The 18,525-nt window shown below is 41.3% G+C and overlaps 1 protein-coding gene across 1 annotated transcript in view; it reads left to right on the top strand.

Moving 5' to 3' along the window:
* CIB3 (calcium and integrin binding family member 3) overlaps positions 1-18,228 on the top strand; it is a 46,536-nt gene extending 28,308 nt beyond the window's left edge. Inside the window, exons 4-6 of the mRNA XM_075282395.1 lie at positions 2,618-2,765; positions 5,199-5,394; positions 14,008-18,228. Of these exons, the coding sequence (XP_075138496.1) occupies positions 2,618-2,765; positions 5,199-5,394; positions 14,008-14,029 (366 nt within the window). The 3' untranslated portion in view covers positions 14,030-18,228. The remainder of the gene's footprint in view (positions 1-2,617; positions 2,766-5,198; positions 5,395-14,007) is intronic.
* The last annotated feature ends 297 nt before the right edge of the window (positions 18,229-18,525 follow it).

Below are 18,525 nucleotides of genomic sequence, written 5' to 3'. Positions count from 1 at the left end.
TAACCAGTACTATGATTGGGACTGGGAGTGCATGATTAAATAAGTTGTCCAGCCTAATTTTTTATTTTTTTTTTGGCTGGGGGAGGAGAAAAAAAGAAAAAAAAAATACTTATCTGTCCCTATTGCTCCCGTGTCCTCCCAGCGCGGTCCGGTTCTGCTGCTGTAAGTCCTTGCCAGCTGTGACGTCCGATGTCACATAACCATTGAGGCCAATTACAGGCCTAAGGAAAGGACCCAGGGATGTCACAGGTAGTGATGTCCTGTGCCCTTCGCTGAGGCCGCTGATTGGTCTCAGTGGTCAGGTACGGTGCGGACCTCTGCTGGAAGAAAACAACAGAGTTGTAGGAACTGAACTTGCTGGGAGGCACCGGAACACCAGGCACAAGTAAGTATGTTTTGTTTTGTTTTTGTTTTTATAACCTCCTCCAACCTAATTTAAAAAAAATATCCTGGACAACCCCTTTAAGTTATGCAGGCTTCTGTGGTTCAACTGTGGAACAGAGCCAGGCAGGGGAAATTCAGAGAACCTGAAGCTTCCTTCTGACGCTAATTTTCTGCGTGCATCCCAATAGATTCTTGTTGTTGCATAGTATAGTGACCACAAAGATTAGAAGTTGTTGAACTAAAGGTAGCAGGTTGAAGAGCTGAAAAGCTTAGCAGACATATAGTTTTTGAGGAAATGGTTCAGTTGAACTTGTAGCTTGGAATTTTAATCCCCGGATTGAGAGTCGGTGGTCCTATACTATGAATGTATTATAGTACATTATACTGAGTCTTTTCCCACTAAAATATATCAGTTTAGCACCCCTCCCCAAAGCAATCTCAGTGGTAATCTCGCTGTAATAAATTCGATGACAGAACATGAAGTTCATCATCTTTCTGTTACTGCCAGAACGCTGCTGCAATCTTTAGAAGGTCAGAAAATTACTGGACATCAGGAATAAAACATTAACTCCTTAATTACCTTCTAACAGGCATTGCACAGGTATTGCAACACTCAGGAAGGCCAGGGCTGGTATCACGGTAATATATCCGATGTGGCCGGCTTTAAAGGGGGGTCCCTGGGTCCCAAAAGTGCACAAAATTTCCTTTTTGATGTCCCCGATTACCCGCCCCCACGTGATATCTGACAATGACAACAGACAACCAGGCTTCGGGGGTAATCGTTGCTTTTCTTTCTTTTTACTAGCAGGACAAAGTAATACAAATGTACATATGGGGGACTTCTTCACATACAATACAGTAATCTTTGTAGGCAGTGTCCAATTAAGCAGGTGATGGAGCAAGAATGTTTTGGATAATTTAATTAATAGTTGCTTGAGTAGTAAACTTGTATATATTTGTAAAGATGGCCTGTATCCAGGGGGTTCACCCTCAACAACTGGGTACACGTATGTAGAAGAGCAAATACAATTTTTCTTAGCAGCGGGAGATTCTCGATTTCTGCCAGACTAGCTATGGGTTTCTTAACTATAGATTTGTCCCAAAGACTTACTTGGATAGAGATATACGTGTGAGGTCCCAGATGTACGGATAAAACAAGTCCATCAACTTCAGCGCTTGTAAGATTAGAGCTTCAGAGGAAAACACTCTCTGAGAAGGGCCTTGAGGACAGGGAAGAAGACATCTCTGCTTGGTGTACCCTGATAGTGGGAAGCCATTATCCATCCTCCATGTGCTCTGTCTGCTAGCTGTCTCTATACAAAGGGGCCGACAGAAGGTTCCCACCCCCCTCGAGGGGGCTGTAACTCCTCCTCCAGGCCAAATCAAGGGAGCTTGAATGGTCCTGAAGGTCACCTGATTATAATGGACACACCTTCACAGTGACAACTCAAATTACAATGGCAAAGTATAGGCAGGTGTAGTTCACAAAAACATCCACAAGATGGCGCATGCCCTGGAAAAATAGAAATGAAGGAATGCAGGGGGAGGAATCGCTTTACCTTATATGAAAATGTCCATGCTATCTCGGTCTGCAAGGATTATTAGAGGGAATTGGACGAGCAGTACCGGGACATTACAGTATCACTAGCACATCCGCTCAAAATGATGCAGGCCAGGCTTACCCTTGCCAACACTCCTGCTTTTGTTTCATGTCACCATAGTGCTGCTACTGTAGATCACAGCGGTTACCCCACGGCAAGTAAATGGAAGTTATCCTGCTGTGAGTACTCATTGCATCAACCGACGTGATAACTTGCACATTTTAGTTTGTCATGTCTAAGTTTACATAAACTATTACACAGTATTAGTAATTCTGCAAATGCTAAATCACTTGGATGGGTTATTTGAACCTCCAAGGGCTTACCTCCCAAGTCTGGACCTTGAGGTTCAAAAGCTCAGACCCCCATTGATTGTAGGGATAAGAATGTTTCTTTCTTTTTGGATTTCCAGTTTGGTAGTCGTATTGAATTTTTAATACACTTTTACTTACACACTTTCACATATTGCATCATATCTCAGTTTATCTGGCTTTTGTACCTACAATGCAGTGTCACTTGCTGTCTGATGAAAAACATAGCACGTTATGGTATAATACAGCCATATACATTACAGACGTGGTGCAATATATCAATATAATCATTTATATTTGATGAGTTAAACAAATCTATTTCAGGATAATCCCTTCCGCCAAAGGATAGCTGAAGTGTTCTCTGAGGATGGGGATGGAAACATGACTTTGGATGATTTTTTGGATATGTTTTCTGTACTCAGTGAAATGGCTCCACGTGATCTTAAAGCCTACTATGCATTCAAAATATATGGTGAGTTTACTCATAGCTGAGGATGAGTCAGATTGTTGCTCTATATGTTTGTGTTAGCACATTCATTATTCTGGTTTTCCTGTGGCTAACATTAAGTATTCTGCCCCAAATCTATGATTTCTACTTGGATATGTTTTGTTTTATAGAAAACCCACCTCAGCTCCCATATAGGAGATCCTTCAAGAACTACACATAGCTGATCCCAAGCTCTCCGCTACTTCCACCTTCCTTCTTCTAATAAAGATTCACATTGGTCCCTCCCTATGCAGCAATGCAACTGAGCAACAGTCTGTGCTATCACGTTGTCCACAATGTCAGCAGCTTTGAGCACTATGTCAACCCACACTGACCTCAGAGTCCTCCTCCTTCAAGTTCACCAACTAAAGTCCATTTCCCCAGATGGCCAATGCCGTGACCTCCAAAAGAGCCACTGCTAATCACAAAACTAACTAACTTCACACTATTGCATCTTGCAGTATAAAGCTGACTTTGTATTTTCCCAGCTTTATGTTGGTCAATCAGGAGATAAGTAGGTTTCTAGAAGGTGGTAGGCGCTCAATGGTGGCTAGATTACCCCAGCCTTAGTCACTGAGTTTGGGCCTGTTCTAGCAAGTCTGGTATTAACCTTAGTTTAAGCTTTTTGGAAAGCACCTTCAACTTTCCATATTATTAATGGTAGTTAGGGCTACAAGAGGTAGTGCCACGTAATTAAACTCTTTGCTCACAGATTAAGCATTCTTGTAACCGCTGTGTGCTGAACATCTTCACTACTATACCACCAAGGAATCTTTGGTGTTCCTGGCTAAAATGTGGTCTGCATTTACCCAAGAGTGGTTGAAAAAAGGATTTAATGCCAGGGTCGCCACAATGGAAAGCATCAGAGGACTTGAGGAAGGCCAGCCCTCAGCAATTAAATAGGGAAAACAGGTGCAGAGCTGCTTTAACCATAGAACCAATGGTGCACAACCAGGCCCTATGGTAGTGGGGGCCCCCTTGTAACAGAGGGACAGTGCTGCATTTGTTTGCCTGGGGTCCATGCTGTCCCAACTTCATCTTATCAGCATCCTCAGGATGCAAAGACTAGCAAAAAAATACAAGAACAGCCCAACTACCCAGTATATGAAAAATATAAGAAAAGGCACACTTACATGCCCCGGTGGGTGAAAACGCTGGAGCAATAAATGGGTGCACGGGATGTCCTCCCCCGCTGGAAGATTGGAATCCGTAAAGAAGGAACAAAATTCGGGTATTCCCAGCACGAAGCACTCCGCAACGGTTGTTGTTAGTATAAAACTTAACTTTTATTCCGTATCATCATACAGACTAATAAAAAGTGAGCTGCCGCCGTGATGTATAGATGGAAGAGGGTCCGTGTAAGGGCACGGACCCTCTTCCATCTATACATCACGGCGGCAGCTCACTTTTTATTAGTCTGTATGATGATACGGAATAAAAGTTAAGTTTTATACTAACAACAACCGTTGCGGAGTGCTTCGTGCTGGGAATACCCGAATTTTGTTCCTTCTTTACGGATCCTCAGGATGCCAATGAGTTGAAGACAATGGTGAAACAGGGCACCATCTGCCCCCTGCTTCACCACTCATCCTGTTTCTTCTTCAGGAGCGGCAGTCGCAATGTGATGATGTCACTCACATTGCTCCTGCAGCTCCCTGAAGACTACAGACCAGAGAAGGCAGAGGAGTGAGGAGAGGTGAGTATTAGTGTTTTGTTTGTTCTGTAGTGGTCAGTTTGTTTGGTAAGAGAAGAACATAATATTGTTGGGGTAGCTGGAGGGGGACATTAAACTGTACGGACAGCTGGAGGGGAAATATAAAATGTAGGTGCACTTGGAGGGGGACATTATGCTGTGGGGCAGATGGATGGTACATTATGCTGTGAAGACAACTGGAGGGGTGGAATACTGTGTATGGGGGCACAAAAATAAACAAATGTGTGGAGTTATAGTGGAAGTGGGTCGGACTAAACTTACAATTGCATGCATTGTGCACTGCACATTCTATCCCTCTTTAAGCCCTGAGCCACGGAGAGTCATTATATTATATGTATTATACTGTGTGAGGGCTATCAAGGGGCATTATACTATGTGAGGACCATTGAGGGGGCATTGTAATTTGTGCAGATCAGATATTTCTAAGTGGTGGCGATGGGTGGGGCCCACTTATGAAACCTTTGCATTGGGCCCACCAATGTGTTAAAATGGTCCTGGGTTCAGGGTCAGGGATGTTCACGTGAACACGTGATCCTCGAGTCGATGCCAGGCTGGAACCCCTGGGTCCAACCCGAAAAAGCTGCCGGAAACAGCAATGTAAGTTTAAGTCCCCAGACAACCCCTTTAAATCATAAAGTCAAAAATGGTTTTAGAAAATATAACTGCCTTGCTTTCCTTTTGTTTCCACTTTTTTCTATTCTTAGATTTCAATAATGATGATTACATATGCAAATCAGACCTGGAAAAAACACTGAATAAGCTTACCCGGAATGAGTTAACACCAGAGGAAGTATGTCTGGTTTGTGAGAAGGTGATAGATGAGGCTGATGTAGATAACGATGGAAAGCTATCACTGGAAGATTTCCAGCACATGATCGTGAGAGCGCCAGACTTTCTCAGGTATCAGAAATCACGTTCAACATACTGTGCATGCAGTAGTTTAAAAGATTTGTCTGAGATGATGGTAATGCGCACCATGCAATAATTTTATGAAAATAAAACTAAAAAAAAAAAAGAAAATAGCCTACACCTGTTCTTACATGATCACTGTGACCATTATGAACACACAGAGATTCAAGTTGAAACACTTAATACCATGTATAAAGCATTAACCCCTGGCCTGGACCATCAAGGATATCCCTACTAGGGTTGAGCCAATCTTGAGATTTCAAGATAGTTTTTAAAATCTGATTTCCGATCATTTTCCATTCGAATCTGATCCCGATCTCAATTCTGATTCCAATGCAAATCAATGAGATTTTTTTAATAATCGAAGATCAGATTTTAAAAATGATCCTATTCACTACATAGCATGGAGTCTAAAAATTGAATGCTTTAATTGTTAGACTCCACGCTGTGTAGTAAAATCCTCTGGCTACTTAGTCCCCCCTGGTGTCCACTGGTCTGGTACCCGCTGTTCTTGCTGTTAGTGTTACAAACCTAGGAAGAAGGCGGGGCTTGTGTCTTAGGAGAGTGTGGACGGGTACAGGGCGGGGAGGCGAAAAGAGCAGCGAGAACAGCAGGGACCGGACCAGCAGCAGTGCTTCTGTGCAGGTAAGTGTTAGCTACTAGAGATGTTAGCTAGTCTCCCATTAGAATGAATGGATGCAGCCGGCGTGCAGTGTGCCAGCTGCATCCATTCATTCCTATGGGACCTAGCTAACATTGTTAGCTTTTCCCACAATGCTTGACCAGTAGCAAAGCATTGTGGGAAATAACCTCCGACCTCGATCCCGCCTAAATAGATCGGGATCAGAATTCTGATCGCGATTGTGAAATTTACTTGATCACCGATCGGAATCCGATCTTTTCCGATCCCGTTCGCTCAACTCTAATCCCTACTGTACCTAGGGACCTGTCTATAAGATTGGACTTGGAGGTACACTGTCTTTGTGCTGATAACTCAAAATTATGCACAATCCATAATACGCTGCTCAAAAAAATAGGGAACACTCAAATAACACATCCTAGATCTGAATGAATGAAATATTCTCATTGAATCCTTTGTTCTGTACAAAGTTGAATGTGATGGCAACAAAATCACACAAAAATCATCAGTGGAAATCAAATTTATTAACCAATGGAGGTCTGGATTTGGAGTCCCCCAAAAAATTTAAGTGGAAAAACACACTACAGGCTGATCCAACGTTGATGTAATGTCCTTAGAACATGTCAAAATAAGGCTCAGTAGTGTGTGTGGCCTCCACGTGCCTGTATGACCTCCCTACAAGGCCTAGTGAAGTTGCCAATGCTGGTGTTCTGTGTCAAAAGCCAAGCGTCGGGCTCTCATACCATCCTCATGGAGTCAGTTTCTAACTGTTAGTGCAGACACATGCACAATTGTCACCTGCTGGAGATCATTTTGCAGGGCTCTGGCAGTGCTCCTCCTGTTCCTCCTTGCACAAAGGCGGAGATAGCAGTCTTGCTGCTGGGTTGTTGCCCTCCTACGGCCCTCTCCACGTCTTCTTGTGTACTGGCCTGTCTCCTGGTAGCGCCTCCAGCCTCTGGACACTACGCTGACAGACACAGCAAACCTTCTTGCCACAGCTCGCATTGATGTGCCATCTTGGATGAGCTGCACTACCTGAGCCTCTTGTGTGGGTTATAGAGTCCGTCTCACGCTACCACGAGTGTGAAAGCGCAAACAACATTCAAAAGTGACCAAAACCTCAGCCAGAAAGCATTGCTACTGAGATGTGGTCTGTGGTCCCCACCTGCAGAACCATTCCTTTATTGAGTGTGTCTCGATAATTGCCAATAATTTCCATCTGTTGTCTATTCCATTTGCACAACAGCATGTGAAATTGATTGTCAATCAGTGTTACTTGGAGTTACATCGTGCTGCTATAGGGTCCATTCACATGGAGGAAAATGACGCTTTATTTGGGGCTGAATTTTCCACACTGAAAAAAAGCTTCCCATTGATTTCAATGGATTCCGCTAGCTTTTTTTTCCATTGGTGGGAAAAAAAAGGTAGCAGAGCCCATTGAAATCAATGGGAGGCTTTTTTTCAGCCCGGAAAATTCAGCACCAAATAAAGCGCCATTTTCCTCCGTGTGAATGGACCCTAACTGTTCCCTTAATTTTTTTGAGCAGTGTAAGTAACACGCAACATAGTAACATAGTAAATAGTGCAAAATAACATAGAGCTAAATGGTACAAAGCAAGCAGTGGAAGACCAAACAATCTTAAACATGTAATAGCAAAAATACCAATACTATCTCACCTGGGGTGAAGTGTTGGCCAGGCAAGATAGTATCCCACTTCACCCCGACATCGCATCGGCTTTCCAAGATTACTATGAGTCTCTTTATAACCTTCTCCCTCCACATACCCTCAAGCAGAGACCAGATTACCCGATTCCAGCTCTCTCAATATATCACTGACACTGCACTACCCTCCCTAACGGTGGAAGATGCCAGTCTCCTCACAAGAACTGGAACTAGGGATTTCTAACTCCCTGCGGGTAAAAGGCCCAGATGGCTTTACTGCTTGCTTTTACAAGACTCAGTTCTAAGCTAACCGCCTTCTGCGCAAAGCTTTTAACGCCGTATCGGCTGACACTCCCTTCCCCTATTCATTCCTGTATGCACACATCACAATCCTCCTCAAGGAGGGTAAAGATTATCAGCTTTGCCCTAGTTATTGGTCAATCTCTTTGATAAATACTCAGAGAGATCTCATTGCACACTCCCATTCACATCTCTCACTTGGCTTCCTAAATGCCACTGGTTAGATAAGTCTCTCCTCAATCTCCCCTATGTGGCTCATCAGTGCGTATCGCTTGCATCACGCAGCCACATGACTCTTTACCAACGATGAACTGCTGACACCTGGCTCGGGCAGTCCAGACTTCCCTGCGACTCTACACTCCCTCTTTCTCTTCCGGTCCACCGATCGGACTCCTATCATATGATATGATATCATATGATGTGCTGGATAGGTCTACTCTAATTCCGTACACTGATCTGGTAACCCCAGGCAACTATACCTTGACCTCTCACTGGCAATACCTACATCTACTCTACTTTTATGACTCCCTGAAAAAAAAAAAAAATCACAGAATTTGCATAGAGCCCTGACACTGTTTGAACACCTCTGCACTGCCCCCTCCATGCCCCTTCACCCAATCTCAAATATTTACAGCCTATTTTCTGACGCTAGGAATGTCTCTGTGCCAGTCTTTGTTTTTCCCACCAGATGTGTGGCTTTCCGCCTTCCAGTAATTCCATAAATTCTCTATCTCATGTAGAGCTCAGGAGATGAATTACAAAATCTTCTCACGCTGGTACAGAGTTCCTTCTGCTCTTCATGCAAAGTTTCCTTCAGCCTCTAATCACTGCTGGAGGTGTGTTACCGCTCGGGGAACAATGCTACACCTCTGGTGGAACTGTCCCCTACTACATCCCATTTGGCATGAGGTTCGCAGAATAGTACAATTGGTCACCAGTGTTGTCCTAGATGACGACCCAGCCCTACAGTCAAATCTTTGCTGTAAAATTCAGGACACACATGTAAACTGGTTAGTTTTCTGCTGGTGGCGGCCAGATCCCTCATACCCAGACTGTGGAAAACTACAGTCCTATGAAAAAGTTTGGGCACCCCTATTAATTTTAATCATTTTTAGTTCTAAATATTTTGGTATTTGCAACAGCCATTTCAGTTTGATATATCTAATAACTAATGGACACAGTAATATTTCAGGATTGAAATGAGGTTTATTGTACTAACAGAAAATGTGCAATATGCATTAAACCAAAATTTGACCAGTGCAAAAGTATGGGCACCTCAACAGAAAAGTGACATTAATATTTAGTAGATCCTCCTTTTGCAAAGATAACAGCCTCTAGTCGCTTCCTGTAGCTTTTAATCAGTTCCTGGATCCTGGATAAAGGTATTTTGGACAAACAATTCAAGTTCAGTTAAGTTAGATGGTCGCCGAGCATGGACAGCCCGCTTCAAATCATCCCACAGATGTTCAATGATATTCAGGTCTGGGGACTGGGATGGCCATTCCAGAACATTGTAATTGTTCCTCTGTATGAATGCCTGAGTTGATTTGGAGCAGTGTTTTGGATCATTGTCTTGCTGAAATATCCATCCCCGGCGTAACTTCAACTTCGTCACTGATTCTTGAACATTATTCTCAAGAATCTGCTGATACTGAGTGGAATCCATGCGACCCTCAACTTTAACAAGATTCCCGGTGCCGGCATTGACCACACAGCCCCAAAGCATGATGGAACCTCCACCAAATTTTACAGTGGGTAGCAAGTGTTTTTCTTGGAATGCTGTTTCTTTTTGGACGCCATGCATAACGCCTTTTTTTATAACCAAACAACTCAATCTTTGTTTCCAAAATGAAGTTGGCTTCTCCAAATGTGCTTTTGCATACCTCAGGCAACTCTATTTGTGGCGTACGTGCAGAAACGGCTTCTTTCTCATCACTCTCCCATACAGCTTCTCCTTGTGCAAAGTGCGCTGTATTGCTGACTGATGCACAGTGACACCATCTGCAGCAAGATGATGCTGCAGCTCTTTGGAGGTGGTCTGTGGATTGTCCTTGACTGTTCTCACCATTCTTCTTCTCTGCCTTTCCGATATTTTTCTTGGCCTGCCACTTCTGGGCTTAACAAGAACTGTCCCTGTGGTCTTCCATTTCCTTACTATGTTCCTCACAGTGGAAACTGACAGGTTAAATCTCTGAGACAACTTTTTGTATCCTTCCCCTGAACAACTATGTTGAACAATCTTTGTTTTCAGATCATTTGAGAGCGGGCTGTCCATGTTCGGTGACCATCAAACTTAACTGAACTTGAATTGTTTTGTAGAAAGAAATGGTCCAAAATACCTTCATCCAGGATCCAGGAACTGATTAACAGCTACAGGAAGCGACTAGAGGCAAAAGGAGGATGTACTAAATATTACTGGCACTTTTCTGTTGAGGTGCCCATATTTTTGCACCGGTCAAATTTTGGTTTAATGCATATTGCGCATTTTCTGTTAGTACAATAAACCTCATTTCAATCCTGAAATATTACTGTGTCCATCAGTTATTAGATATATCAAACTGAAATGGCTGCTGCAAACACCAAAATATTTAGAACTAAAAATGATTAAGATTAATAGGGGTGCCCAAACTTTTTCATAGGACTGTATGTCTGTCCCAACCCTGTGAACTTGGCTAGAGGAAATTCTTTATATCCGGCATATGGAGAATCTGGTTGCTGAACTCAGGTTGAATGACACCGCCTATCAGTGAGTATGGCTCTTGTGGAACACCTTGTATTAATCTACCTCTTTTCAGTCTTCCTTCTTCCCCACATCTTTTTGACTTTACTCACCCAGCTTTCCTGCCACTCTTTTTACTCTCCAGCCCCAGCCCTGCTCTCTCATTCCCTTTTTTCCCTAACCTTCTTTGCCTCCTGCATTTCTTTAACCACTTCAGTACCGGGCCAATTTGTTTGTGGTCCAGGACCAGACACATTTTAGGTTTATTTTGTATGTGCGGTTTAGAGGGCTGTAACATTTTTCCCATACATCTCATTCAACTAATTTCTGTGTCTTTTTTCGGGGACACATAGGGCTTTATTTTTTTGTTGTTTTTATTTTCGAATGTGTTTTAATTTTTTTTTTAGATCCGGGAAAATATTAACAAAATAGGAGGGAAATTGTGTCTGGTTTTCACTTTTCTTTTTTTTTTTTTTTCATTTAATAACACATAGTGCTACTGAAAAACTTTATGAAATAGTTTTTCCTCTCCATTACAGTAAGTTTTATTTTATATGGTGTCGTTGGGGGTGGGGCTATAACCTTTAATAACAGTGTTTTATTGGTGTATTACTTTACTTATTTTTTCATTATTTTATTTAATTTTTTTTTAAACATTATTAATTTTTTTTAATATATATTAATTTTCATATGGTGTCCCCATAAGGTCATAAGAGACCTTTGGGGACATCTGATCACTTTTTTTCTTTATTAGGGAGGCTGATTTCCCCTGCAACTGGGGCTGGTACATTTAGCCTCAGTTGTAGGAGGAATACAGCCTCCTACACCTTGTATACACAGTAAACAGAGCTGATCTGGGTCCTGTAGGACCCAGCACCTCTTGCAAGACACTGAACCCGGCGGATCAAAGGGCAGCCGCATCATGGCGGCGCCCATAGCTGTGTATACAGCGCTCATTGATACACAGCAATGAAGAAGGCAGGGATGGGAATAAACCTTCCCTGCCATCTCTCTGGGAGCTCCGGCTGAAGTTACAGCCGACTCCCAGTTTCAGCAATTGCATGATCTCATGCAGCTGCTGTGTTCTGACAGGACGTACCGGCACGTCCTGTCAGAACAAGGCAACCACTTCCCGGACTTATATAGTCTATGGGCGGTCCAGAAGTGGTTAAACATCTGGAGCCCCCCTCCCTTACTTCACATAATTTTCCTGTAACGTTATGTGTTCAGTTGTTTACATTTATGTTGCTCTGCACACCAAAGCTTCCGACCCCCTATCTTCTCCTGCCTTAGTGTCTTGCCCTACCAAAGTATTGTACCCTTTCTCATCCTTCCCTGCCTTCCCACACCCCAACCTTGTTATACGTGTTTCCTATTGTATCTTATGAAATGAAAAATTCAATAAAAGTTAAAAAAAACCAAAAAAAACCCACTCACCTCTCCCCAGTCCTCTGGTGTCCCCCTGCTGCTGATCGGTTCAGTGATACTCGGGTTCTTGCTGTGGCAGAAGTCCTCATCTGAGCAATCATAGAAAAGGACCTGGGACGTCACTCCCATCTGTCACTGGTGATGTTGCCAGTACAAGTGACTTGTGCCTCAACCAGACTAGACAACAGCAGGGGACACCAGGGACAGATGAGTGTGTTTTTTTTTCTTTATGTTTCATGTTCCCTGGCCTCCTAATTGCTAGACAAACCCTTTAAGGGCAGACCCCATGCAGCGTAAATGCCACAGAAAATAACGCAGTGTTTTACAGTCCCTGCAAAGTAGATGGGATTCTAGCAAAAAATACTCCAGAACCATCGCATATTTGGAAATCGCAGCATGACGATTATACCTGTGGTAACAAGTAGAGGACCAAAAGACCTATAAAACTTATCTTTTAATATAAATTAAAATAATAAATATTCATGTTAAGACGGTGAAAAAACATCACCAATAATCACTAGATAAAAGAGGAACGGTCTTACCCGAACCTACTGAGAGACACTAGGTTGGTGAAGGATTGGTGTAATTATACTCTATCATCTATGTCCCACAATGACTCCTATCCTAACAAGGACAGTCCCCAGAGCTCTCCCTGTGTCTCCCTATCAAATTAAATCATTTTCCTTCATTCCAACGCGTTTCATGTCCCAGCAAGATGAAGGGGCAATATAGCTCTATAGCCCTACAACCAGCAAGCTCAGTATGGAAACATATGTTTGAGCAGCTTGAAGGGATTTCACTCCCCACTGAACTCATACTTAGAAATCTCCTGAGGATTGCCCAAAGAGGAAATCTCTGCAGACTTTTTGTGAAAAGCACTGTGGGAAACACTGTGATATGTTTCTGCTGCATTTTTTCCTGCAGTGCGTTTTTGCAGCTGCTACATGGAGCCTTAGCCTGTTGCTGCTATTTGAGGTGGATAAACCGTAAGAGTACACATTTCATTTTCACAAATATGATGCACAAGAATTTTATTTTTCTATTACATACATTTATTGCACAAAGACATTGTTAGTTTTTTAATTATAGATATCCATGGTGTTTATTAACCTAAGAGAGTATAAAACAAATCATATAAGAACTGATTTACTAAGTCTCTATTTACATTGATGCTGTGCTCTGTTATATCAGGGTTAGGGTGCATTCACACTGAGTAAATGCTAGCTTATTCTGAACGTAAAACACGTTCAGAATAAGCGGCGTCTAAAGCAGCTCCATTCATTTCTATGGGAGCGGGGATACGAGCGCTCCCCATAGAAATGAATGGGCTGCTTCTTTCACTCCGTGCAGTCCCATTGAAGTGAATGGGGAGTGCCGGCGTGTACGCTCCGGCATGAGCAGAGCTTGCCGTACACGCCGGCACTCCCCATTCACTTCAATGGGACTGCACGGAGTGAAAGAAGCAGCCCATTCATTTCTATGGGGAGCGCTCGTATCCCCGCTCCCATAGAAATGAATGGAGCTGCTTTAGACGCCGCTTATTCTGAACGTGTTTTACGTTCAGAATAAGCTAGCGTTTACTCAGTGTGAATGCACCCTTATGGTGTTTATAATGTCAAGAATAACGTAGTCTACAGTCCTATTCTTGCTCTCCAGCACATCGAAAACCTCATGTTCATATTAGATGTCAGAGATCTATCTGGATATGTTGGGATTCCTTTGAAAACTGATCCATTGTACCTCTCATGGCTTAGAACAGAAGCAATTACAATGCTGTGAACAAAGCCTTAGTATTGACTATGGAATATAAATTGTAAATATAATTGATCCAATGTTCTCTTTTCTTTCCAACAGCACATTTCATATCCGGATTTGAAATCTCCATGCATACAGTTGTACATGTGTCTGCTCTCAATTTTATATTCTTCTTACACATTTAGTGCATTTGTCTGAAGTTTTCCAGTAATACAGCGCTTCTCCAATGTATTTTCTATTAAAATCTCATAATATCATGTACCTGTTTAAGCCACATGCACTAAACATGGTGTTATCTGAGTGAGCGAGCCGTATCCGAGACAACAAGGACATTTTTCACCCATGGACTTACAGTGTTATAAATAAAAAGACTATGCTCACATTTCAGTAAAAGTCTTAAACAATCGCATATAATGAAATTGCTATTCTGTCAAACAATTCAAGATTATTTATATATAATTCAGGTAAAAGCTTCATTGTAGATTTGTATTTAAAAAGGAAATTCCATATTTTCTTTTTGCTATTGTGTTGGGCGCGTTGGTGACCATTTTTGTAATATACTTTATTAACCTATCAAACTTTCTTATTAGTAAAAACCAGTCTGTAACCTTGTCCTTAGCAACCCCCTAACTGAGCTGTTGCTAGAGAAAGTCACATTTGTATTGTTTGTATTGTGAATATGCAAAGTTGAATTTTCCAAAAGGGAAGGCTGGTTACTACAAATGGCTGTATCTCTAGTTCTATACCACCCATTGCTTCTGCTACCACAAGAAAACTGAGACTGAAGTACAAGCTGTAACAAAACTTCAGAACTTGAGATATCACTAGTTAAAAACACACTCAGGAATTTTAACTAGGGTTGAGCCGATCTTGAGATTTCAGGATCGATTTTAAAATCAGATTTCCGATCATTTTCCATTCGAATCCGATCCCGATCTCAATGCAAGTCAATGGGATATTTTTAATAATCGAAGATTGGATTTTAAAAGCGATCCTATTCACTACACAGCGTGGAGTCCAAAAATTGAAGCCTGCATGCTGTGTAGTGATTAAAAAATCCACCAGCTACTTAGTCCCCACCACTTACCTGCAAAGGACTGCTGCTGCTTCCTCTTCCGATGTGTATGCCGCTCCCCAGAGCTCCGGGCCGTTGTTCTCTCCTCTCTCTCTTTGCACACCGGCAGAGCGCTGTGCGCACCCCCACCTCCCAGGCTAGTGTGACTGATCCTGGTAGAAGGCGGGGCTTGTTGTGGCTTAGGAGAATTTGGGCGGGGAAACGTGAGTGCATCAGTCACTCCATGTACCCGCCCACACTCTCCTAAGCCACACTGGCACAGCACTTTGCGGGCATGCGAAGAGAGAGAGGAGAGAACAACGGCCAGGAGCTCCGGGGAGCAGCAGCGGTTCTGTGTAGGTAAGTTGGTTGAGTGATCGGGCTCAGAATTCCGTTCCCAATTTTTTTTAGGCGGGTTCGGAACCCGATCACGATCGTGAAATTTACTCGATCGCTGATCGGGATCCGATCTTTTCCGATCCCGATCGCTCAACCCTAATTTTAACTTAATATGCATTTCATGCTGCAAATAAAATCACATTCTCTACTGTGTTTTCAACTAGTGATATCTCTAATTCTTTTACAGCTAGTAAAACCCATTTTTGGTGCATTGTTATCTGACTCGCCACTTTTCAGAAAGTAAACAGACCAGAGCAGAGATCAAGGTGTGGTCATCTCAGCCTGACAGATTTAGGCTACGACCTGACGTTGCGGAAACGCAGCCTTTTTTTGTTACAGATTTTGTTGCGTTTTTTTTTAGCCAAAGTCAGGACTAGATTAAGCAGAAGTTAGAAGTATAAGCTCTTTCTATATATTTCCGATTCTATCTGTAGCCATTCTTGGCTTTGGCTCAAAAAAATGCAACAAAAAAAGCTGTGTTTCCACAACATGGGGCCTTAGCCTTGCAGGAACTCACTATAGAAAATCATAGCTTAAATTTACTTCAGTCCCTGACTGGTGTAGATTTATTTTCTGGTGCATGGGACCTCCTGTGGTGTTCCAGAGCATCTTAACTCAGGCACATCCGTCACCAGCACGCATAATAAGTAAATTCCCTCTAATCTGAGAACGGCTGTACAATCACTCTAAGTTATGTCTAATTTTAGAAAATCTATTGGAAATACCACCGAATAGCCTATATTGGTTAACTTAATTTTCTAAAATGAGACCACCTATGTAGCACTTAGTGAGTGCGTAGTATGTTACATATATATTTAAAACATACAATTTGTTGAAAATTCCAAAGAAAAAATAATGCAAAATTAATTATATAAAAAACAGATGTACAAAACAGAAGAATGTTTAATAAAACTGTGATAAATAATAACATACCGGTAACTCTATATAAAAAAAAGACTTCTGCTAGTGGGATTTCTAGTCATACATGAGTATGTAACAGTATTATGTGATTGTCTATACCCGAAAATATAATGATCAAAGCTAACTAATCTTCATAGACAGTTTAAACCAGATTCATACTGTCAAGGGGTTTTACAGACAAATCATAAATCCCATGGGGGCCAGAGGTGGGCTAAAATATTCCCGATCCTCAGTTCCTGTATTGGGTTGTCCATTCCATTCTGTGCCAGCACTGCCTAGGCTGGAAGTAGAATGACTCAGGTGACTTCTGCAGCCACTCATTGGTCACATGTTAGATAAAGATGACATCACTGTCAATACATCTTTTGGAGCCCAACCTATGACCTCTGAGGTCAGAAATTGACCTTAACAGTTACATGATCCTCTTCACTTCTGACCCAATCAGTGCCAGCACAGAATAGAGCCAGTGTAGGAGAGTATTGCTTATTTTTTTTATTGAAATTTTTTTTAAGTTTCATTTTTAGTCTGTCTTTTCCATTCGGATAGACTCCAGACTTTGGCTTAGGCTAAGACCACACATTGTGGAAATGCAGCTAAAAAACAGTGTGGGGAAAAAAACAACCGAAAAAAGGGCAGCAAAAACACTTGAATTTTTCACAGCTTTTCCATTGCATTTTTCACTTTAACCTTCCCCATGCCATAAATGTCTAATGGAAAAATGTAGCACTTCCGAGGGTAAAATTAACATGCTGTATTTCCACAACACACGGCCTAAGCCTCAAAAAAATAGAGGAGGAAATTAACAAATTTTTATTTTCATGTATTACATTATATTTCTAGAGCAAAAACACATTAATAAAAGTACTTCTTGGAGACATTCTGTAACAAAATGGTGGAAAGCCCCCTCAAAGACCTTACCATTCCTGACTTTGCATACACTACACTCTGCTGGGAACTGGGAAAGTTTCTAAAATGTCCAGAAATTTATATATATATATATATATATATATATATATATATATATATATATATATATATATATATATATATATATAGTAAATCCCCATACACTGCTGATAATGCACCTGATATTATATTTATACTGTATTAATACGTAAAAAATATTGTACAAAGTGCTGTATATAATTTAAGAATGCTAACAATTACACTATGCTTGTTCTAGTAAAGTTTAACAAGTATGGGTTGTAAAACTAGGGTGTTGTTTGGAGTACTTCTAAAGCTGGCCATATACTTTAGATTGTTTTTTTTTTTTTTTTTTTTTTTTTTTTTAATTTCTATTTGAGGTTTGATTTATATTAATTTAGTACAGTTTATTTCCACTTTTACAGTTTTATATCCAGATTTTTTAAAGATGTCGTGAGAGCAGGTAATTTTAGGTTATTTATAATAGGGATTTTATTGGATAAAAAATTGTAACTGTATTCTTGATATCTATAGAATGTCTTAGATTTTTTTTTAGTGAGTTGCTCTATACAATTTACATAATATATTTGTTTTTCTTTGTTTTTATTCTTTTTAAAGCTGTGGCCCCAAGTTGCGGAAACGTACCTTTTTTTCATTGCATATTTTGCAGCAGTTTTTTGAGCCAAAAGCAAGGTGTAGCTAAAAAAGGAATGGTAAATATATAGGAAGCGCTTTTATCTCTCCCTTTTGCTCAATCCACTCCTGACTTTGGCTCAAAAAATAATCAAAATCAGCAACAAAAAATGATTTGTTTACACAACGTGGGGTCTCAGCCCATTCAAACTGGTCTCCATAGGACCTATAGAAGCCACAAACAGCTTCAGTGACATATGAAATGGTTGTAGGAGAAATTTCTGGTATCATCAAGCTGCAAAATCCAATTTTATATCTTTTTCCAGCAAATTTGATGTGTAAGTAGATGAAAATGTAATTTATTTTGGTAACTTTTTAAAATAAAGATGTGTGCACAGAAAAATCTGAATTGTTTGTATGACCGATCAGAGCAATATATACATTGATACTATGTGTCAGGAAAAATCTGGAGAGGGAAAGTATATCTAGAATTAAAGGGGTATTCCCATCTGCACATTTATAGCTATATCCACAGGATAGGTCATAAATGGCTGATGTAGTGACGGTGAAGGGAGAGATTGCTGCACATGCATTGGTCTCTCCCTTCATCGGTCTCTCCCTTCTCTTCATTGGTCTCATCCTTCATTGGTCTCTCCCTTCACAATATATTCCTGTGTCAGTACATA

The sequence above is a fragment of the Leptodactylus fuscus genome, chromosome 1 (assembly GCF_031893055.1).
Source record: "Leptodactylus fuscus isolate aLepFus1 chromosome 1, aLepFus1.hap2, whole genome shotgun sequence".
NCBI classification, from domain to species: Eukaryota; Metazoa; Chordata; class Amphibia; order Anura; family Leptodactylidae; genus Leptodactylus; species Leptodactylus fuscus.
Note: the sequence above shows the minus strand (reverse complement) of the source record. Positions and strands in the feature narration are given on the sequence as shown.